Source organism: Pelodiscus sinensis, chromosome 2, assembly GCF_052426305.1.
Source record: "Pelodiscus sinensis isolate ZL-2025 chromosome 2, ASM5242630v1, whole genome shotgun sequence".
In the NCBI taxonomy this organism is placed as follows: Eukaryota; Metazoa; Chordata; order Testudines; family Trionychidae; genus Pelodiscus; species Pelodiscus sinensis.
In genome coordinates this window covers 21,763,548-21,787,205 of record NC_143053.1, presented here as the reverse complement: position 1 = coordinate 21,787,205, position 23,658 = coordinate 21,763,548, and the positions used below count along the sequence as shown (strand labels likewise).

Genomic DNA, 23,658 nt, shown 5'->3' with positions numbered 1-23,658 from the left:
GCTGTCCCGTGGAGATCAGGGCATGAGGGCGGCCAGCGGAAGCAGATTTAGGGGTCGCAGGGCTGTCCAGCAGAGATATGGGCAGGCGGCGGAACCAAGGCTGGATAGAGAGAGGGGGAGCTGGCTGGTGGAGATCGGGAGGAGGACTGGAAAACCACCCTCGGGAAGCAGGGCTGGATGGGGGCAGCGGGTTGTCCAGGGGACGGGGGAGGGGGCTGGACGGGTGAGATGGGGAGGAGGAGGACGGAAGAGCCAGCTGCCGGAAGCAGGGCTGAACGGAGGCAGCGGGGCTGGTGGGGGGTCGTCGGGAGAGCGGAGCTGACCAGGGGAGATTAGTGGGGGTAGGGGGGAACTGGCCGCTGGAAGCAGGGCTGGACGGGGGCAGCAGGGCTGGAGATCGGGAGGAGAAGAGGGGGAAGCAGTACTGACCCATGCACACGAGTGAGTCCCACCCCGGGGATTCCATTTTGCCCCACACACACACATATACCCTCCCTTGAGTAGTTGTGAACTGCCTGGCTGGTAGACACACTCAGGCAGCCTGAGCACATCTACCAGACAGGCAGTTTGCAGCTAAGGACTGATACACCTAATAATAATAAAACTTACCTAATTAGAAAATACCGGACATTTTTATATGTCCGGTATTTTCTCAATTTGTTTTCCGGATAGAAGCCTCAAATACCAGACCGTCTGGTACAAAACTGGACACCTGGCAACCCTACCCCTCCTTGCACCCTCCCTCCTAGCCAGATACCCTACCCCCAATCTGCTCCTGCTCCCGCCTCCTGGAGTGCCCATGCGGCGCCGGCTCCCCCAAGCCCTGGCCCAGGCTGGGCGGAGGATGCAGCCCGGTGAAACACTGAAAATGTATTCATTTTTAATTTTTTTTTATATGCGTTTATTTCTGGGCTGCAAAAGACAGTACTGAAAAAAACCAGGTTCCAACTAAGGTAAAAAGTTTGGGAAACCCTGATCTAGCCAGCTTTCTATCCATCCTACAGTCCATTTATCCAATTCATATTCCCTTATCCTGCTGGCAAGAATATTGTGGGTGTCTGTATCAAAAGCTTTGCTAACGCTGGCACTGGGGGCTTTGGGAGGACCAGAGACAACTTAGTTGAATATTTAACATTTGCTTAATAAATATGCAAATATGCAAAAGACTGTTACCAGTCCTCCAAAAGCTCGTGAATGGATTTACTGGTCTTTGTGTCAAAAAGTTTGGGAACCCCTGCTCTGTAGCATTAACCTATATGCTTTTGCTTATCAGTTAATTGGGTAATCGACTATACTATTACATCCCTAGTTCATAGTGCTATGACAGTACATATAGCACTATAGGTATGTGTAGCACTTTGCAGGCATAACCCACCACAAGACACCTGGTAAAATACTGACCTCACCAATGTCCATGGCAACACTAACCCTAATTTCAGTGGGGTCAGGTTTTCACCCATTGTCTCTGCCCCAACTGTCCTACAAACATAAGAGCTGCGTCTACACTGGCATGATTTTGCGCAAATACTTTTAACGGAAAAGTTTTTCTGTTAAAAGTATTTGCGCAAGAGAGCATCTACACTGGCATGTGCTTTTGCGCAAAAGATGTGCTTTTGTGCAAAAGCATCCGTGCCAGTGTAGACGCTCTCTTGTGCAAGAAAGCTCCAATGGCCATTTTAGCCATCGGGCTTTCTGGCGCAAGAAATTAACGTTGCTTGTCTACACTGGCCTCGTGAGCAAGAATACTTGTACAAGAGGGCTTATCCCTGAGCGGGAGTGTCAGAGTATTTGCGCAAGAAGCACAGATTTCGTACATTAGAACGTCAGTGTTCTTGCGCAAATACTCGCGGCCAGTGTAGACAGGTGGTAAGATTTTGCACAAAAGCAACTGCTTTTGTGCAGAATCTTGCCAATGTAGACACAGCCAAGGGCTTTTCCTCTCCTGTCCCTGTCTCCCCTGCTCTCTCCCTTGGTCATCTTCTCTTGACTCCTGCTGCCAGATCCAGCCCTAGGGTGTGATGAATTGGGGCAACTGTTCAAGCCCTGCATTTTGGGGCAGTGCTACTGACAGCCCTCTCCAAACTTCCCCCTACATCTTCCAGTGTCTCCTGCCAATCACTGCCTTCCCCTTCCTGCTATCTGCCACAGCTCAGACCTGTGTCCGGAGGCACTGGGGAGAAGTAGAGAGGCACAAGGGTGCAGCATGCTCTAGAGCAGAGCTAGTTGGGGAAGAGGCCGTTTGGTGTGGGGGTGGGAAAAGGCTGGGTGGAGCTGTGGGTAAGGAATGGAATGGGGTGTGTGTCCTAGGTGGGGCCAGGAGGGAGAAATTCTGCACCTGTTTCCCAGGCCCCGCACCCTCAGGGGCCTGGGCCTGCCTGCAAACCTCTTTCCTCACCATTCTGCTCTATCTTGTTTTGTCACCTTCCCCTTCTTTGCCTTGCTCCACCCTCCCTTCTACACAGAACAAGTCTCTCCAGTTTAAGTCTTGTGAGCACCACCTCCTCCACTCCGTGTCTGGCCTTAGGGAACAGGCACTCGGACCTGTCACCGAGGGCACCCAAAATAAGCATCTGGGAGAGCTGATGAGGTGTAGGAGGCCAAACAGGTTAGGCCAGAAACACCTTAGAGCAGTGTTTCCCAAACTATGGGCTGCGGCCCGATATCAGGCCGCGGGAAAAAAATACCGGGCCTCAGCGTGCCTGGTGGCTGCCAGGAGGGGAGCAGAGTGGGGCAGGGAGGAGAAGGCGGGGGGGGGGGGACCGGCTGCCGGGAAGCAGCGTTCGGGGCAGCAGGGCTGTCCTATGGAGATCAGGGCAGGCGGGCGGGCGACCGGCAGTAGTAGGACTAGGAGTAGTGGGGCTGTCTGGCGGAGATCCGGGTGGGCAGACGGCAGAAGTGGGGTTGGGGGTAGCAGGGCTGTCCTGCAGACATCAGGACAGATGGGCGGGTGGCCTGCGGAACCAGGGTTAGGGGTAGCGGGGCTGTCCCACGGAGATCAGGGCAGGCAGGCGGGTGGCCGGCGGAAGCAGGGTTGGGGTTAGCGGGCCTGTCCAGCAGAGATCCAGGTAAGCGGGCAGCAGAAGCAGGGTTGGGTGGGAGGGAAGGGGGGGCTGGATGGGGGAGATGAGGAGGAGGAGGACGGGAGAACCAGCTTCCAGAAGCAGGGCTGGACGGGGGCAGCAGGGCTGGACGGGGGCAGCAGTGCTAGACTGGGGAGATCGGGAGGAGAAGTGGGGGTGGGAGGGAAGCGGGACTGACCCAGGCACATGTAGACCCTGGCAGACGAGTTAGTCTGGCTGGGGATTCCATTTTGCCCCCTCCCCTCCATTACCCTTCCTCGAGTAGTTGCGAACTGCCTGGCAGGTAAACACACTCAGGCAGCGTGAGCACATCTACCAGCCAGGCAATTCACAGCTAAGGGCTGATACATCTAATTATAATAAAACTTACCTAATTAGAAAATACCAGACATTTTTATATGTCTGGTAATTTCTCAATTTTTTTTTCCCGACAAAACCCTCAAATACCAGACTGTCCAGTACAAAACCGGACACCTGGCAACCCTACCCCTCCTTGCACCCTCCCTCCTAGCCAGATACCCTACCCCCAATCCGCTCCTCTCCCGCCTCCTGGAGTGCCCATGCAGCACCGGGTCCCCCAAACCCTGGGCCAGGCTGGGCGGAGAATGCAGCCCGGTGAAACACTGAAAATTTATTCGTTTTTCATTCTTTTTTTATATGTTTATATTTTGGGGCTGCAAAAAACAGTACTGGAAAAAAAACGGGTTCCAACTAAAGTAAAAAGCTTGGGAAACCCTGATCTAACCAGCTTTCTATCCATCTTACAGTCCATTTATCCAATCCATATTCCCTTAGCTTGCTGGCAAGAATATTGTGGGTGTCTGTATCAAAAGCTTTGCTAATTTAGCTGGCACTGGGGGCTTTGGGAGGACCAGAGACAACTTATTTGAATATTCATCATTTGCTTAATGAATATGCAAATGAATGTTATTGGTCCTCCAAAAGCTGGTGAATGGATTTACTGGTCCCCGTGTCAAAAAGTCTAGGAACCCCTGGTCTAGAGCCAGCCAGGCATGATGTACTTTGGGTTTGGATGGTTGTGGCTAGGGATGGTAAATGCTTACCAGCTGGACCCCCACAGCTGTGATGAGACCCCCTCCCCCCCACGGCCATGGTGCTGGCAGGGCTAGGGAGCAGGCCCCAAGTTAAAACAATTAAGTGGTGTCATTTAATTGGTTAAACATATTAACTTGCAGCAGGGGCTAGTCTGGTTTGGCAGCTGGCGGGGAGCAGGGAATGTGCAGTCTCCCCCAGGTTGCTACAACAACCGCAGGCCCTAGGAAGGGGAACATGCTTTGCCACAGAGGGCAGTGGTGCTGTCACCCACTGAGCCAGAGAAGTACCACAGCCTCCGTTGCCTGACACCAAACGGGTGCCTTGCGTACCTGCTAGTGGCACTCAAGCTCTGCCTACAGAACTCTTGCAGACAGCCAAGAGTGGGGAGGAGAGGGGGGCTGGGACAGATACAACCGGAGGGGAAGGTGTAAGACCAGCATTATAAGATGAGCAGAGGGTGGGCTAGGTGACAGAATTGCTCTCACACACACACACACACACACACACACACACACGATCCTGCTGTCACTGTCCCCCAGATCACAGCCCACCCTGGGCCATCTCCATCTGCAGCTCCCAACACTGACTTGGGAAAAGGCTGTAGCAAGGGCTTGAGCTGCTCCCTCCCCTGGCCTTCTGAAGCCACAAACCAACTCGAACCAGCATTGAGTGGCGGAGAGGAGGGAAAAAAAAGCACTGCTGCCCCGTGTGAGGATCGAACTCACGACCTTCAGATTATGAGACTGACGCGCTACCTACTGCGCTAACGAGGCGGCTGCTTACAGCGCTCGTGCTCCGCCCTCCAGCCCAGCTGAGCCGCTTTGTGGCGCGGCCGCTTCAGCGACCCCCTCCGCCTGCGAGGGGCCCGGCCGATGCAGCCGCCCCGCTCCGCGCCAAGGGGACCGCGGCGAATCCGGAGCCGCCCGGGGAAGCCGGGCACCAGCTGCTCCCCAGCCACGCCCGCACAAGGCTGCCTGCCCTCCCCGTGCAGCCCCCTCCCAGTGCCCGGCGACTCCCGGGCATCCGTCCCCTTGGCCGGGGGCTGATCCCGGGGCTGGGGGAGGGAGTCGCAGGCAGCTGCTGCCAGGCTGGGCCACGTGCCGCCGCTGCCAAGAGTGAGTGACTAGAAGGGCGGCTGCTCAGCGGGCAGGATTTGGGGGGGGGGGGCAGCTGCAACCCCCCCCCCCCCATCAGCCCTGACGGTCTGCGGTTGTGCAACAGCTTTTGGTTGGTTGCGGGGTTCAGGGGGACGCGCATTAGCAGAGGCTGGACCCGAACAGCTGGCCGCCCTACTGCTGACTCAGCGGAATTTGACACCCCCCTAAAGTGCACCCAATTGTTCTGAGCCGCAAAACCCTTTTGCGTTTGTAACAAGCGTTCAGCGGGAAAAGCGCCGCGGTTTAACCCTGCTGAAACACACGGGTTCGTGGTGCTGCTGGAACGAGCAACTTCACACTGCCCCACACAGCCTGCCCCTAAAAATGGTTGCAACGGATCACGATCTGTCCGCTTCCCTACCCCGACCACCGGCGCTAAAAGCACAAGGTAACGGAAAGAGCGTTTGTTTTTCAAAGCTAGGACAAGCTCCTGCCTAGTTCAGAGTGTTACTGGAATGCTTTATGTCGACAGGAAGCTGTTTTACATGTCTAATTAAATATGCAAAATAATTTTCCATCCACATACTTGCACTTAGCAGGTCACTGAATAAATTACCTTTTGGCACTTCTGATGGAGCTGCAGCTGGCGTTCAGGCAAACTACAGTTTAATAAAGTCAAATAATCAACTGTTCCTTACAGAGTAGCACATAGTAAATTAGTTTAATAGAGACTCCAACTACACTTCTCCTTCACAACATTAGAGTTGACATTTCCTGCCCATTTAATTATATCAATTTTCAAATCTTTATTATTTCTTCGTAAGAGTGTTTCATTTATCAATATTATAGAAGCACAGTTTCTTCATTTTATTATTACTTACATTAATTCACAGGGCAGCCACCATTCTAATAGCAGGAGGTACATTTGCATTGAAAATATTAGGACCTATAATATGTAGATGACACAGAGGTGAAAATATTTGTGCTGTGAGCCACACTCATGGTGACTTCACAGGTGTCATTTTCTCTAGCCCTAGCCAGACCCCCAGAGCCCTTGGCACCTCCTTTGCCAACTCCGTATTTCTGGAAGTTAGGTCCCATCTTGCAAGTTAGTTATACTGCATAAGGGACACGCACAGGGAGTGACTGGCAGACACAGGGGGTTGATACAGTAAGTGATGCACAGATGTGGGGACTAGGCGTGCAGGGTGTGTTGCAGCACCCCCAGGTTTTCCATGGGGTTCCGCTCCCAGCTCTGCACATGGAGTCCCAGGTGCTGGCCACAAGCTTTGCCTCCACTCCTGGCCCTGCACATGGGCTCCCAGCCCTGTGCCCAGGGTCCTGGCTGCTGGTCCCACCCTTTGCCCAGGGCTCCACTCCAGACCCTATACTTGCCCCCAGCTATGGCCCCAGCTGTGGCCTCCTTTCTTTTGTCTGGGTCTCCCCTTCCCAAGACTGGTCCTACTCCTGGGTTGGGATTTACAGATGGGGGCGGGGGCTGTCTGTCAGCACCCCCACTATTGAAAGTGTTTCAGCACCACTGACGTGAAGTCTTGTCAGTTGGCTCCTGGGTGAGTCCATGAGCTCCCTGAGGCACAGTGATATAAAGAATTATCTTCACAAAGGTAGTTAGGTGCCTCACTCACACCCACTTCAAACTAATAAGCGAAAGTTCGTCTTCACACAGTGCATAGTCAACCTGTGGAACTCCTTGCCAGAGGAGGCTGTGAAGGCTAGGACTATAATAGAGTTTAAAGAGAAGCTAGATACACTCATGGAGGTTAGGTCCATAAAAGGCTAGTAGCCAGGGTGTAGGAATGGTTTGTCAGAGGCTGGCCTGTTTGTCAGAGGCTGGAGATGGATGGCATGAGACAAATCACTTGATCATTGTCTTTGGTCCATCTCCGGGGCACCTGGCATTGGCCACTGTCGGCAGACAGGCTACTGGGCTAGATGGACCTTTGGGCTGACCCAGTACAGCCATTCTTACGTTCTTATATTCATTTCAAAAGTACCTACCCAAGAGACTTCACAGCAGGTGCATGGCAGCACCAGCAGTCAAACACAGGCATTGTGACTCCACTATTTGTAACCCCACACATTCAGCTATTGAGAGACAAGGCCCCAAATCATGTGATTCTTAAAAAAAACAATAAATCCAGGGCTCTTTATATTTTCCTTTTGGTTTCTCAGCCTTTCAGGTGCACTAGCACCATGTTTTTAAGGTTTGTTCCACAACCAGTAGACTTTTATTTTTAAAATTAAAGCAGTGATTCTTGTATAATCAGTTGGCTCCAAGAGCTGGGGGGAAGGGGCTAAGAAAAATCATACGTTGTGACCAAATCGTGAGAATTTGCAACACTTGTGAGGCATTGATCCCTATCTGAGTCGTTTGACAACATTCCCTCCCTATAATAAACCTATCTTATTCCATGGTGAGTAACTTTAAAGAAATAAATACTGGAATCCCTAAAGCAATGGTCAGACTTTATGTATGGGGCACAATTGTCATGTTTAGTCCATTTTAAAACTTTTTTTTTAATAATCATAGTGGCACCTGGGTGCAGCCAGTGCCACTTTAAACTGTTTTGAAATTATGGAATGGCTGATATCTTTGTTTGAACTTTGAGTTAACATCTGAGTTGCTTTGACTCCACGATAAATGCTGTAGGTACCCTCAGAAGCCTCAAGCTGTTTTGGAGGTTGTGCAACAGCACTTAGAAATGTACCATCTTCACGCACACCCTTTAGTGAACACTTCAAGAAGAAGTCTTATGATTAAATCTGACAGAACTGGATAATGGGAGGTTGAATCCTTCTTGTGCCCTCAGGGCAAGGCATGTGACTCTCAGGCAAACAAATTCGTTTTAAATCTATGTCCCATCTGGAGCAGAATCCTTGTGTAAGCACATCTGCAAACCGACTGCTTCAGTTTTTGGATATACTTGTACCAACACAATCAACGAGAGCTCGTAGTGCCAATTTGCCTTAGGTAGTGACATTTATGTGTTTTTAATTTTGTTAACAATTGATCCCTTCGACAAAAGGGACTTTGCAACAAAGCGGAGGCCACAAGTGGGAAGCTAATTTGCTGGTTGTTTACATGCAAGGGGAGCTGTGTTGGTCTCCTCTGTACAGTCTATATGCCCAGTGCTCACCATACGCATCACTCAGCTGCTGATACAAAGAGCAATGAGCCGATCTAGACATGTGGGCAAGATAAGGAAACGGCTGGAGGAGATCAAGAATCAGACAGTCAGGCCAACCAAAGCAGATTTCAGCCACAACGAAAGTGTAAGATTGGCCACTGATGCTCTTTTGGATGGTGGGACTGAATCTTATCTCCGAGCCTTAAATGAAGAAGGAGAGGTGGATTTTTTGTCCTCGGTGGAAGCTTTGTACATCAAGAAAAATGCCAGAGAGCCTTTTTATGCTGACGAATCTCAGGCAGAGAAGGAGACTGGACCAAGGCAGAATGAAGCGGGCTCTCTCCAGTCAGGAACATACTTCCCTACGGTCTCTGAAAACAGAGATCCAGCCCTGCTTCACACATGGAGTACAGCAGAAATGCCCTATCTAAAGGAGAAATCCAGTGCCACCGTGTATTTCCAAACAGAGAAGAACAGCAACATCAGAGACATCATACGCCGCTGCATCAACAAGACCAGTCAGGTACAGAGAAACTCCACATTTTCTTTGGGTTTGTTTTCATCCCTCCTCATAAATACTGGTGAATGTGGTGCTTGATTAGAACAGGCTTAGTTATGTTCCTTATACTGTGTTCTGCCAATGCACTTCCATCTAAATAGGGGTGATGCATGTCATTCTATGCTTGACTCTCTTTTGTAAACAGTACCCCTCACACCATGTTATGCAAAACTGTAGGGCTGTGTCTAAGACTGGCAAGTTTCTCCGCAAAAGAAGCTGCTTTTCCGAAAAAACTTGCCAGCTGTCTACACTGGCCGCTTGAATTTCCGCAAGAACACTGACGATCTCATGTAAGAAATCAGTGCTTCTTGCGGAAATACTATGCTGCTCCCATTCGGGCAAAAGTCCCTTTTGAGCAAAGCTTTTGTACATAAGGGCCAGTGTAGACAGCTCAGATTTGTTTTGCGCAAAAAAGCCCCGATTGCGAAAATGGCGAGTGGGGCTTTTTTGCGCAAAAGCACATCTAGATTGGCACGGACGCTTTTCCGCAAAAAGTGCTTTTGCGGAAAAGCATCCGTGCCAATCTAGGCGCTCTTTTCCGCAAATGCTTTTAACGGAAAACTCTTCTGTTAAAAGCATTTGCGGAAAATCATGCCAGTCTAGACGTAGCTTAGGTGATTTTGTCATATGAATGCCTTAAGATAACAACTGTGCCATTTGGATTTGTCATGAAAAGAAACCAGAGTAAGACCAAGCAGGCATCTGACAATTTTATGTAAGTCCCAGACTTAGCTAACTCCATACCCAGTCATCCAGTAATTAGAAGCTAGTACATTGATTCACTGGCACATCTACATTCTCTTGTTCTCCATGTTTAAAATAAATGTGTCAAAATAAAATAAATGTATCCTAGTTGCTCAGCCATTTTGTATTTGGAACACCACCACACAGCCTGTCTGAAACAGCTCTGCAGAGTCACTGTGCAAACCTTGCCATGCAGAATTGCTCTGGAAAGTGACTGTAAAAATGGCACTTGCTCAACAGATCGATCCTTGTGTGTATTCAGAGCAATAGTTTCTTATTTCTGCAACAACAAAAGTTCACTGCTCTTTTTGATTCCCCTTAGTCCTTCAGAGCCAAGCAGCTAAGAAAGTCGGAGCTAGGGTTTTCTTTCTTGTGCACCACAGATTTGTTTTCCACTTTTATCCCTGCAACTCATGATTTTAGACAGGTGTCACTGAGGTCATAACTTGAGGATAAGAGATTGATCAAGTGTCAGTAAGTGTCTAATCTAGCCTGGAGAACCTTTATTACTGGTGATGGTGCAGGAGAAGGAAAGAATCAGTTTTGAAACTCAGATTCTAACCTTAGTTTGAAGGGTTGGCCATTAGAAAATACATCATTGTATTTGCAAACGACATATTTTATCTGGAGATGTTCGTAAGACAATAAACATGGAACCCTCCAGTGCCATTTTTACAGACACTTTTCAGAGCAGAATTGCAATTTAATCCCAAGTATTTTTACTTGGTCACTAGTATCCATGGTCATCTGTGTACTTGCTAAGTTAACAAACAGCCAGCAACTACTGCTGCGAGTTACTCTGTCTAAAAAGGGATCGGATGTGTAGAACATCTACCAGCTTGCCAGATGCACCTATTCTGCCAGAATGGTGCTACATGGTATGAGTAGAATGGAACAGTGAGCAAGACTTTTGGAGGAGACTGTTAAAAAGGTTTTCCATGAAAGTTGCAAGAGCTCTTATGCTGGAATTGGTGAAGTCTCCAGGAGCATTGTAATATGAGCAGCCTGAGGAGTATCAGGGGGCTTTATACCTGCAGCTTGACTCCTAGCTGTTGAGTAGCCAGAGGACTCTTTCCCTTTGGTTTCTAGACAGTTGCAAATTGAGGCTCTTGTGCACTAGCCCAGTTTTTTGGGTGTAAGCAGTGCAGGGGGATGTTTAATCTCAAAATAAATTTACTTTTAAAATTGAAAAAAATCTATTAATATTACATTTTATGAAACTCATTTTTTAAGTGAAAACTAAATGTTGGTCCTAACTCTAGTCCACCCACATGCAGGCAGTTGTAGGACTGTGCCTTAATGAGGATTGCTCCACACTTGAGGGGTCACATGGAAGAAGCTTCTTTCTATGAATTCATACTACGTACCTTTGATTTTTCAGAAAATTAGCTAAGCCCAAAGTGTATTTTGTAGGAAACAATCCAGTTTTAGCTATTTTCCCATTGTTTCCTGTTTAATTCTTTTTCCCAATATTGAAGTCCAGCCTACAAATTCCTGGGCCACCCTGAGATTTCTTATTAAAGGGACCATAAAGAAAAAAATTCTATTTTCAATTGGCTTTATGTGAGCAATAAACCAATATCAAGATATCCCTTGGAGCTGCATGCTCATCTGTTTACAAGGAAAAGAATCTATGTAAAATGGACCTCTGTTCCCCCACCATTTAAGCCGGTTTGGGGAACCTCAGGCCTGGGGACTGAATCTGGACCCCTGAGGTTCAGAGCTCCCCCCAGCATTGGGGAGTCTATGCTGGTGCTCCAGCCTCTCAGCTGTCCCACCACGGGGCTGGAGCACACAAAATCTACTAGGCTGGAGACCCTAGGTCTGGTATTTGAGGGGAATGTGGGGAGTTGTGTTCTCCTTCTCAGTCAGTGGGCACGTCAGTGAGGGTTTGGTTTTGGTTTGGTTTTGTTTTGCTTCTCATTTGCGTGAGGCCCCCAACTGATTTTTTCTGTGGGTCAGTGGCCCCCAACCCAAAAAAGCTTCCCTACCCCTGATTTACGTTTTAATGTGTAAAATAAACATATTTTATTGGCATTCCCAAAATCATGTATCTTTGTTCTGCTTACACAAATGCCTTTTCTCCTTAGGTTCTGGCCATTATGATGGATGTCTTCACTGATACTGAGATATTCTGTGATGTGCTAGAAGCAGCTAACAAGCGAGATGTTTTTGTCTACCTGTTACTTGATCAAAGCAATATAAAGCTCTTCCGTGAGATGTGTGACAAGGTGCAGATTGCAGAGGATCACTTCAAGGTATCACTGACTAAACAAAACTCTTACAGCTTTAAAGCTTTCATTTGTAATTATAGTTTGATTTGCCTCATACTCCTTCCCAGTTGTAGCTCCATGTCATGGGCATTAATTGAACTGCCATGTATAAAGTAGCTAGCTTCTAGCCTAATTTGTCTTCAACTATGGGTATGTCTATGCTACAGAGTTTTCTTGGGAAAACGTCCTTTTTTCCGAAAAAACTTCAGTTACATGCACACTGCAATCGTGTTCTTCCGAAAGAAAATCGAAAGAATAGAGGGGTTTTTCTGACATTGGTAATCCTCATTCTACAAGGAAGAAGCCTTTTTCCAAAAGCGCTCTTTTGGAAGAAGGCGTGTGTGTGAATAGAGAAGAGGGGGTTCTTTGGATAGAAGAGGAAAGAGGAAAAAGCACAGGTGCCCTGGTGGCCACCCACGCATAGTAATCACAGCTTAGATGCGAGATAGTGTCCATTCACTGCGCTTTGGAGTATGTACGCTCTCTTTTGAAAGAAGATTTTTTGGAAGATCTTTTCTGGAAAAGTTTCTTCCAAAAGAAGGCTGTAGTCTAGACATAACCTCTGTGAAAGAAAACTGAATTAAAAAAATGGGCCTTCTCCCATAAACAGCACCCACGTTTCTAACTATACTGAGATGAATTAAAGATTTTCATTAGGATAGTTGAACTACTGTTAAATGCCCAAACAGGGAAAGGACAAGGAGTAGGGGGCTGGGCTGTTTATTGGAAGCATCCTGTGCCTTTATGCCAGATGTCCGGATGCCTAAGCCCCAGAGCCTTGAATGAATTGGAACGATAGGCTTGTTGTCAGCTAACTCACCTGTGGGGCCTGACCCAGTAAGCACACGCTGAGAGCTGGCATAGCAGCCTGGGCTGCGATAGGCGAGGTTCCGCAAAACAGCTGGGAGTGAGGGGAGGAATGTTACACTGTGAATATATAATGTTAAAAGTCATTGGAGTCGAGGACTGCATCCTGGCTCTCCTCTGTGAGTGCTTTAACCACCAGGCTACAGAATCATTCCCAGGCTTTCTGGGCTCTGTCTCTGGTCCCAAGTTTCATTAGTTAATCCACAATAGAACAGCATCAACAGCTGTGAGATCAGTAGGAGCGCCATGGCAGCATATCCCCATAGGCCAATGGTTAGGACAGTCTACTGAGTGCGGACTTGGGCTTGGGTGTGTGTGTATCTAACTGTTGGGCTAAAAGCGATGGGGGGTGCCTGCTCCTCTGCTAAGCTTTGCAATAGGATGATGAATTTTAATGTGTGTTTACTGTTTGTTTTGGGCTTCTCTAGAATATTTCAGTCCGCAGCGTTACTGGAGAGATTTATTGTGCCAAGTCAGGCAGGAAATTCTCAGGACAAATCCAGGAAAAATTCATCATCTCGGATTGGAGATACGTTCTTTCTGGATCATACAGGTGAGATCAGTCAGCACATGTTCTACCCGAGGTTAATTCTATTCTTATTTGAATTGAAGTTGCATGTAGGGGGTCCTATTCAGGGATCAGAGCCCCATTGCATCAGGAGATGTACACAAGATGGTTGAGTTACAGATAAAAGTATTTCAGCAAGTAAAGGGTTACTCTAGGTTATGATTCATAGGCGCTAACCACACTGAAGGTCAAGATTGGTACCTCTTAAAGTGTTTGAGGTTTTTTTTTTTTTTCCGAGCACCATGTTCTAACCGTGCAATGATCAATTTGTGCTACAGAGACTATTTACACTGCATAGTTAAGTTTGGCTAGCATAATTCTCAGAAAAAAAAATACTCCCATGCCAGTGGTCATGGATAGCGTGCCGCTAGTGGTTCATGGCTATAAATCAGAGGTAGGCAATTCGTTTTTTGGGGGGGCATGCCAAGAATTTGGTAAGTGGTCAAGGATTGCACTCTTCCCTAATATTATTAGAGGAGGTGTAGGGTCTGAGATGGAGGTTGGGTGCAGAAGGGAGCTTGGGAATTGGGGTCTGGAGGGGGTGTGAAGTCTTGGAGGAGGTATGGGTGCCAGAGCAGGGGTGGCAGGAAGTGGGGTGCCAGAGGCAGGCTCTGGCCAGGAGGCACTTACCTATGTAGCTCCCAGCCAGCTGCCTGGTGGGACCCTCAGGCAGGCTTCCTGCTTTCCACACCTCTGCACATTGCTCAAAGTTGCTGGCTGTGGGAGCCATATGCTCTTAGCATGCCACTGAATGCTGCTTGAGCCACAAGCACAGCCCTGGCAGCTCTCATTGGCTGATGCTTGGGGCAGAGCCAGTGTATGAAGTCCCTCCCCCCCAGGCATGTGGCACATAGAGAGCACAGAGCCCCTGCAGCCAGACACTTCGAGTGGCGTGCAGGGGCCCAGAAGGCAGGGAGCCTGCCAGAGACTCGCCCTGGTCTGCAGAATGGTGGTGAGCCAGGTCCAGTGGTTTGGCAGGCCAGAGCCAGGCTGTCGGCCATATTTTGCCCACCTCTGTTATACGTGGTAGTTGCCAGTGCAGTCCAGAGCAGTGGCAGGTTCATGCTAAAGCTCTGCTGCTGAGAGGAAGGATGGCACTGGGACTCAGGAAATCTGTGTCCAGATCTTAGCACGGTCCCTAGACTTCCTGTTTGAGATTTGCCATTGACTTCAGTGGTGCTTTCATCCTTAATCTTTCTGTAGCTTGCTTATACAAATGTAATAATAATGCCTTGTTTTCCCACACACTCTGTCTTGATTATAAATTGTCCAGGGTATATGCCTAGAACAGTGGGCTTTGATCTGAATTGGGACAGCTAGACGTTACTCTAATACAAATAACATTTTATACACAGAACCACTTTTATGGTTTCAAGGGCATATAAAGGGTAATTGGCTGCAAAGTTTGAAGTTTCTTGGTACAACTGATCTAAATATTAATTAGTTAATGGTTCAGTCTTTACTAGTGAAAATTGGAGCCAATTAGAACTGGACAACCATTTTCCTTTTCTCACAAAACATTTTGAAAAAACAATTTGTTTCTATTTTGCATATTACAAAGTGGAAATATCTTCTGTGGTTGCTGAAAACTGAAAACTTTCCAAACCACAGAAACGCCTGCGTAAGACACAACTGGAGTGAATATCTCAAGTGTTTGCATGCATATCCTATCAATTTAGGAGTTGGGGAAATGTCAAGTGGCAGCATGTCACAACTAAGATTGCCAAATATCTAATCACACAAAACTGAATGCTCCTGCCCCACCCTTTCTCTGAGACCTTGCAGGTGCTCACTGCATGCCCCCTCCCTCCTTCATTCACTCTCTCTCACCTTCACTCACTTTCACAGGACAGGGGCAGAGAGTCGGGGCATGGGACGGGGTAAGGATTCTGGATGGGGGTGCAGGCTCTGGGGCGGGGGCATGGGGATTGTGGTGCAGGAGGGGCTATTTGGAGTGTGGGGAGGGTCCCAACCTGGGGCAGAAGGTGGGGTGTGGGCTTCTGCTGGGAGTGTGGACTCTGGGGCAGGTGCTAGGGATGAGGGGGTTGGAGGTGTTTTTCAGCCAATGGGCACTGCAGAGCCACAGCTCTGGGCAGAGGTAGCATGCAGCGTCCTCATGGCTACTCCTTTGCCTAGGAGCCGGACATGCGAGCCTCTTCTGGGAGCTGCAGAGACTCAGAGCAGGCAGGGAGCCTGCCTTAGCCCTGCTGTGCTGTCAGTCAGACTTTTTTATCTGCCGGGGTCCCTTTTTGACTGGTCATTCCGGTTGAAAACCAGACACATGGTAACCGTAGTCACAGCCTGTACCCAATCAAAATTTAGACAATGGCAAACCCAAAGTATTTTTTAAATTGCTATTCATTCCCCTCTCACCCTCCACAAATAAATAAAACATTTTAATTTTTTTAAATTGAACATTTGTAGATGGAAGTTTTAAGTAACTGAAAAATTTTGCTGAAACCAAAAAGTTTTTGTAAAGACAGCCATTTCCAAATCTATGCTGCCTAAACAAACATTCAAAAATTTTGAACAGCTGAAGAACTGATGGCCTATCCTAGTGGAGTCTGAGATCTAACTGAAATGCTCACAGCTGGTACAAAAGAGATTGTGGAACAGACAGAGATCAGAACTAGAAAGCTGCTTATAATCCTGTGCTTTGCTTCTCCCATTTTTCATGTCATCAGCAAATCACTATCAGAAGATATGTTGTACATTTCCATTACCTTATGGCTCACTTCATGTGGCATAAGTCAGTCTCTGGAGTTTCACTCTTAAGGGCATGTCTACACTGCAGGGCAAAAGTCAAATTAAGATACGTAACTTCAGCTACATCAATTGCGTAGCTGAAGTCAAAATAGCTTAATTCGGCTTTTAGTGCTGTCTACACAGCAGGAAGTCTAAAGAAAAACACTCTTAACTTCCCTTGCTCCTCATGAAATGAGGATTACAGGAATCAGAATAAGAAGTCCTCCATCTCAAAATTATTCTGAAATAATGCAGCAGTGTAGACGTGCCCTAACTAACAAGCTAGCTGGTTGAAAGGAAAGTGGAAATCTAGGTTTAGCCTTTATTTTCTGTTAATTACACCTGCAACATCTGGCCTTCAAAGTTTATGTACCATATAACTATTCTAGTTGGAAGGGTGGTTTTATTGTTTTTAACTAAAATAAAGTGGTACAACCCATGTTAATTAATTTCCCTTCCAACAAGCAGTGTTGCCAATTCTCACAATTTTATTATAAGTCTCAGAACATTTGGATTTTAATTAAAGTCCCAGATGCGGAAATTAGGAGGCTATATGAGAATTTGAGCATTCATGTTTAAAAAACTAAATTTCTTATCCTCATGGCTACAGAGAAAATCTTGAAAACTTGACTTAAGTGAATCTTACAGGCTCAGAAACCTCAGGGCAAAGAAAAAGATTACAAATAATATTTTTAAAAGGTGTGATTTTGGGGAGGTTGTCGCGAGAATCACAGGTCCGATGATGCATACCCAAGGGGGGAAGGACAGAACCAGGTGGACAGTTTTATCAAATAAAAAATATTTATTTATGACGGTGGTGAATTTATAGTATTTATTCTAAGATTTTTAATAGACAGTGTTAATAATGAATTTACAGTATTTATTATATTTATTCTATGATTTCTAGTAAAACGTGTCAGAGATATAAGGATGGGAATGGCAAGGGGAATAGTCTCTAATCTTAAAATATCCAGCTACACTAATTAAATAACAGTGATAACTACAAACTCTTATGTACTACCCAAAAACAACTACAACACTAAGCTTATACAACAAGAAAAAAATCAAATCATACTTACCAACTTACACAGCACACAGAACATTTCACAGATATCGGTTCGGTTGCAAAGGCCTTGGTTACGCCTTGCAAGTAGGAATAACATCCTCCAGAAAAGGGCTTTATTCCAGAGGATCACGCCAGTCTGGACGCTCTTTTCTGGCTTTTCCCCAAGCCGGAAAAAAAGCGGCGGCCATGTTTATTTAAATCCCCCGCGGATTTCCCTATTCCAAAGTTAGAAATTAGCATGCCTCTTCCGAAGAAGGGGCCAGTCTAGACGTAGCCTATGTGTGTAGACAAGAGGTAGGAGCTTTGTTGTCCATAGAATCAGACAGCAGTTATAGGTAGACTGAGAGATACATGGATACACACATACATTGGTTGCTTTGCAAAGGACAGTTTATTTTTCTACTTTCTTTTCTAGTTCTTTCTACTTTTGTTTTCTTTTAATCTTCTGACTGAAGATGAATTTTTAGCATATAATTGCCCCCAAGTAATAGCCAGTTTATAGTGTATTGAATGTGTGTGTAAGGAAAGCAAATGCAGGAGAATGAGGAAAGCGGAACTTATCTCAAGCAAAGACTTTCTCTTTGCTGTAAAATGCTAACACACCCACCCACTGTTTATACTCAGTCATACCTGGCATTTAACATTGCAGTTGCTAACCTCAAGAGTCTTCTCAAATTGGATAACCTACTCATCAGGCCAGGTGAGGGTACGGTGAGTATCAAATCTTATATACACAGCCTAACCCAATCAAGCCTTGCACTGGTTTGTGTATTCATACAGCTCACCAGAGACAGGCGCCACGTGTTGTTTCTTATAGACTTGCTGCTAGCTTTTACTTTGTTCACTCTTAAGTTGCTTTCGCTCACTTCCCCCTTCCCCAGTTAATCCTCTGTCTTAGCCAGCATCTTACACTCCTGGGGAAGAGCAAACCAAATGAGCTGTTTTGCTGGATGATGATGACAATAGAGACCCTTTTGCAACAGATGTTTCTTAAATGTCTCATTTGCGTAGGCCTTAAAGCTACCAAAAAAGCATGTTAGCGCAGCCTTGTGTTGTGGATCATTGGAAGGGTTTGAGTCTGACATAGGAGATAATTTCCATACATGTATATCACCTCTCCCTCTGGCTTTGGGTCATTGGTGCCTTTTATGTGTTGTATAAACTCTACTTTCCTAATTCTCTCTAGTAGACAATGAACTCAGTCTTTAGCAATGTTTAGTCAGGTATTTACTGACGTGCACACTCTCCATGCTCATAAATGTGCTGTTAAAAGCCCTGGAGAGAGTGAACACTCTCCGTCTGCACTGAACAAATTAATCAAAGGCAAGAACTATGCTAACTTCCCCAGCATGGCTCTAAAGCAAGACTGGGCAAACTCAGGTTTGGGGACCAGATCCAGCCTGCCAAGCATTTCTATCCCGCCCACCCAGCTAATTAGCAGAGGTGCATATTTACAGCCAGCAGTGTGTGTTCGGCTGTCCCTTCCCCCACCTTGCTCCATCCTGCAGCCAAGCTGCTCCCAGGATTCTCTCGCTAGCTGTGCAGAACCGGGGAGAGGGAGAGGAAAGTGCTGAAGTCAGGGTGTTCCCCTGCCCCTGAGCAGGGGTTGTAGACAGAGACACAGTCAGCAGAGCTGCTCCAATCTGAACTCTGACTCAGAGGAGAGGTGAGACAACAGAGCAGGACGGATTTCCCTTAAAGAGACAGAGCATGGCTTCTCTCAGAAACTTAGCCAACACGCCCACATTCCCTGTGTCACTGGAACACACACCCAGTCTGTGCCACGTACAGTCATTGCCACACACACTCAATCTGTATCACAAAGTTTGTCTCTCACAAAGTGTCCCTCTTTCACACACACACCCCACACTCACTTTCTCTCTCTCCCTCTCTCTCTGTAGCTCCCCTCCCCCAATTGGTTGTGTGTTCCATAATTAGATTTCACCAATAAAACTATCAGATGTAAACTGCTCAGGCACTTAAACATTAACATGGAGTGAAGATGGTCCCCTTGGGCACCCCAGTCTGTCTCGCCACCCAGGCAAGCTTGCCTTTGATAGATGGCCCCTTACACCTAAAATCACAATAATATTTGGGTTACTCCCAGCCCCTAAGAACCAGTCATTTACCTCAGGCCAATTGTACCTTAGATCTCTCACCAAATACAACATTTGTAGCTGATCCTATATTAAACTTACTAAAGGTTTGTTAACTAGGGAAAAGAAATGAGAGTTATTTACAAGGTTAAGTTAGCTAAATGTAAATGCTATACATGAGTTTCAGTCTTAGGCTTCAAAAAAATAAGAGGAGCTGCTGTAAAAACACATGCTTCAGCTTGGGGATATTTTACTTATGCTTAGCAATACTGCCGTCTCTCAGTGCCAAGCAGCATGATGATCCAAAGCCTTCTGGTCAGGGATTTTTATTCCCTCCTGCTAGTGTTCAAACTGAGATGGGACTGTGGATGTATCCTCTTCACAGGTATGGAGGAAGCAATTAACAAAGTCTTTTGTCAATGTTTCATCTGTTATCTCTAGGCCTGCTTTGGTTGGGCACTTGTTCTAAAATAGTATTTCATGCTTGGAAATATTTCTCTCCTGCCTGTAAAAGGCTGCTAGTGTCATAGGAAATTAAATTAACTTACAACATAGCTACAGATATTATAAATGAGATTTTGAAATACTTGTGAGTTGTTACATGCATTAAAGTTCAAATACTAAACACAGCTCCATAAAGCCTGGGGCGCCATTTCAGATTTGCATGCAATGATAGGGGGAAAGAGAGTGAGAGCATGGGAGGTAGACTGAGGACAGCAGCTTCAGCAGTGTTACTGACCATGCTCAGTACAAGACAAGCACCAAATGTGTGGAGGGGACCAATTCCTTCTGCCCTCCACTCCCTACTCCTCATCATCTCGGGTCAACTAAGGCACTGGAAACTCTGCTTTTTTTGGCAGACAATTTCTCAGTTAGCTGACAGGAGCACTGTATCTAATTCTATTATCAAAGAAAGAAAAATAAATAAATATTAGACCCACTCAGCTCTAACACTAATGTATTCTGACATCTTGTGGCAAGGCGCTTAAGGGACGCTAGTTAAGAATATACATTAAAATGTTAAGGCTATTACTTACTAATTCTGGGGGGAGAGACAGATCCCTTCAGGACTCCTGGGCTGTCTCTGAGCTCTGAAAGAAGAGTGGGGTCCAGTGGGTTACAGCCAGGGGGCAGATACATTTCATCTCTATATAAGAAAATCAGAACGGCCATACTGGGTCAGACCAAAGGTCTTTCTAGCCCAGTATCCTGTCTGCCAACAATCACCAATGCCAGGTGCTTCAGACTCTCCCCCACAAGCCACTGGGGAGGGCCAGGCTGAGGCCACAGTGTGGTAGCTCCAGTTCTCCACACACCCCAACTGCTGAAAAGGGCCCCTGGCTCTTCCCCCTCCCCACTTGGTCCTTCCCCTCTCCACCCTCACTACCAGGGAAAGCCCAGCCCCAGCTCTTCACTCCCTGGCCAGTCCCAGCTCTTTGCCCCCTCCCCCATCCCGGCCGGCCCCAGCTCTGCCTCCTCTTGGCAAGCTCTGGCTCTTCCCCCCCACCCTCGGTACCAGGGAGGGCCCAGAGATGAGGCTGCCCCAGTCCTGGCTCTCTCCATGCCCCCAACCCCTGATGCCGGGCAGGGCAAGGCTGGGGCACGCCAGCCCCAGCTCTCCCCCCAGGCTCTCCCCTTGGCCGCTGGGCAGTGCCAGGCTACAGCACACCAGCCTTGTTTCTCCCCCCCCAGCCACCGGGGGTCAGGCCGAGGCCACACCAGCCCTAGCTCTCCCATAGCTACTGTGGGGCTGGGCCAAGGCCATAGCCATGGCAGCTATAGCTCTCCCCCTGGTCGCCAGCTCCCCACGTGGGCCATGAGGAGGGCCAAGCAGGGAGTGGGTGGGGCTTGGCTCCTGCAGATGCAGAGTGACATGATGATGTCACTCTGTTGACCCACAGGAACATTTTTTATATATAGAGAGAGACATAATCAACTTGGTTCACACTATTCTCTTAGAGGATTTGTCAACTTGACAAGGTTCTCGAAGCAGTGTTTCTTAAATGGTGTTCTACGGCACACTTTCCCCCTGACCCTTTTTTTTGGGAGGGGTGTCAATAACTCCCTTCCTCCCCACCCTTTTTTTTTTCTCTCTCTTTTCAACAAAAAAATCTTTGATGTTCCTCATAAATAAAATTATTGTTTGGTGTTCCTCGGTCTTAAAGGCTACATCTAGACTGGCATGATTTTCCGCAAATGCTTTTAACGGAAAAGTTTTTCCATTAAAAGCATTTGCGGAAAGGAGCATCTAGATTGGCACGGATGCTTTTCCACAAAAGCACTTTTTGTGGAAAAGCGTCCGTGCCAATCTAGATGTGGTTTTGCGCAAGAAAGCCCCGATCGCCATTTTCGCAATCGGGGCTTTTTTGCGCAAAACAATACCGTGTTGTTTACACTGGCCCTCTTGCGCAAAAGCATTTGTGCAAGAGGGATTTTGCCCAAACAGGAGCAACATAGCATTTCCACAAGAACACCGACAATCTTACATGAGATCGTCAGTGTTCTTGCAGAAATTCTAGCGGCCAGTGTAGACAGCTGGCAAGTTTTTCTGCAAAAGCAATTGCTTTTGCGGAAAAACTTACAAGTCTAGACGCAGCCAAAAAGTTTAAGAACACTGTCTTGAAGGCTTCAGAGGCCATTATAATAACAATGTTTATCATATTAGTTAGAGAACTGACATTAAGTTACTTGCATCTCAGCTGGAAAACCAGTCTTGTGTTATGACTATAGGTTTCAACAATGTAATAGACAAGCCATTGGCATCATCTTTGCATTGCTCTTCAATGACTGATGGACAAGGTTAATACTGACTTTAGTTCTCTTTTCCTCCAGCTTCACATGGTTGTGTGGCCAGGTTCACCGGAACTTCCTCTCCAAGTTTACTGGCCAAGTTGTAGAGCTCTTTGACGAAGAGTTCCGACACCTCTATGCTTTGTCCAAGCCAGTGATGGGACTGAGATCGCCAACACGTACAGTGCCCTTCTTGCTAAACAAGAGCACCACCACGCAAGGCAGCCTCGGTAGCAGCAGCAACCAGAAAAGTGCCAATACTCCTTCAGATCCATTCAGCAGCTTGTCAGCCAATAGCACGTATCAAACCAAACAACCCCCCAGAACTCTTGTATACAGCAGCAATCCGACACCACAGTCACCACTGCATAGGGGAAATTCTTTCCATGGCTACCCCTCATTCATGCCAACCCAAACACAGAACATGATCCAGACCCACTACTATTCGTGGCAATATGTTACTGACACCCCAGCAGTCCTTTATAATAATGTTAACATATACAAACCTATGCATCTTAGACAAGATGATGTAAACAGGTCAAGGTTAAATCCTGTGTGGAGATGCCTTCACTAACCTGATTACATAACCATCTTATTTTTGTATTGCAAAAAAATGTGTTGAAGATCCGTTTCTGTGAATAGACCTGCCAGCTATGAATATGATTGAGATTACTTGCTCATGTTACGCAGGCCACCAGAAGCCAGCAGATGGTAACAGCTTTCAGGTACTATCCTTTACAGCTTAATGTAGTCAAGCAAGTTATACATGAAAAACCTTCTAGTCCCATTAATCCTGCACCACCTATTCAGTCATGTCAGTTATTTATATAATTGGAAACTGAAGCCTCCGGTTTAGGAGAGACTTCCCATTTCTAGAAAACAAATTTACCTTCAAAACATTTGCAGATTCAGACTGGAATATGATGTACAGTACAAGAAGTCTGAATGCAAAGTCTTGCCCATCACACACCTTACAGAACTGTGTGACTAAGCCACTGACTACAATTGCAATTCTCTGTGTATAGCAAAAAGATTTTATGGCATTGTTTTTATTTGATTTTCATTGGCATCTTGTGCTATCATCTGCAAACAGCCATCAGGACAACCATAACCTATTCTCTTTGTCAAACGGATTTTAGACGCCTCCATTAAAACTTCCTTTGTGAACAATCTTTTTATTATTCCTTTCCTCTTGTGCCTTGTACCATCTTTTCCAGTACCATAACTTGTTTCTATACTATTCATAATCAAAACAATGAAAAATTAGATTTTATTTTCACTGAAATCTATTAAGCCCATCTTGCTTACTGGCCTATACAAGGTGCAAATGTGTCCTGCTCATAATTTGAAGAGAGATGTGCCAAAGGAACCAATAAAATATATCGGTATTGTCAGTTTTGTAATCAACTAGTGTAAATGCAGCTGCTTGTATACTTAGCCATGTTTCAGAGAGAGCTTACTGCACTCGTGTTCTGGTATTTATATTATCTAACAGACTCAGTCGTGGCTAGGTATTGCATAAACGTATTAGAACACAATCCTTAGCCCAGCAAGCTGACACACTGAGC

The 23,658-nt window shown here is 46.7% G+C and overlaps 1 protein-coding gene and 1 non-coding gene across 3 annotated transcripts; one reads left to right on the top strand and one right to left on the bottom strand.

Moving 5' to 3' along the window:
• Positions 1-4,836: 4,836 nt before the first annotated feature.
• Positions 4,837-4,909, bottom strand: TRNAM-CAU (transfer RNA methionine (anticodon CAU)). Its single transcript has one exon. It is a non-coding gene; the product is annotated as a tRNA-Met (tRNA).
• A 424-nt stretch (positions 4,910-5,333) lies between these two features.
• Positions 5,334-22,716, top strand: SACK1A (scaffolding CK1 anchoring protein A). 2 transcript variants are annotated; one of them, XM_075920168.2, is made up of 5 exons: positions 5,334-5,681; positions 7,905-8,905; positions 11,776-11,943; positions 13,254-13,378; positions 22,133-22,716. In XM_075920168.2, the coding sequence occupies exons 2-5, from the start codon at positions 8,426-8,428 to the stop codon at positions 22,662-22,664; spliced, it is 1,305 nt and encodes a 434-aa protein (XP_075776283.2). In that variant the 5' UTR covers positions 5,334-5,681; positions 7,905-8,425; the 3' UTR covers positions 22,665-22,716. The 2 variants fall into 2 exon arrangements, with proteins under 2 accessions (XP_075776283.2, XP_089632302.1); XM_089776176.1 differs by having other exon boundaries at positions 5,334-8,905.
• Positions 22,717-23,658: the final 942 nt, after the last annotated feature.

Coding starts and splice junctions, on each gene's coding strand:
- SACK1A (XM_075920168.2), top strand. CDS start 8,426: ATGAGCCGATCTAGACATGTGGGCAAGATAAGGAAACGGCTGGAGGAG. Junction 11,944..13,253: donor TTGCAGAGGATCACTTCAAG/GTATCACTGACT, acceptor GGGCTTCTCTAG/AATATTTCAGTCCGCAGCGT. Junction 13,379..22,132: donor GTTCTTTCTGGATCATACAG/GTGAGATCAGTC, acceptor CTTTTCCTCCAG/CTTCACATGGTTGTGTGGCC.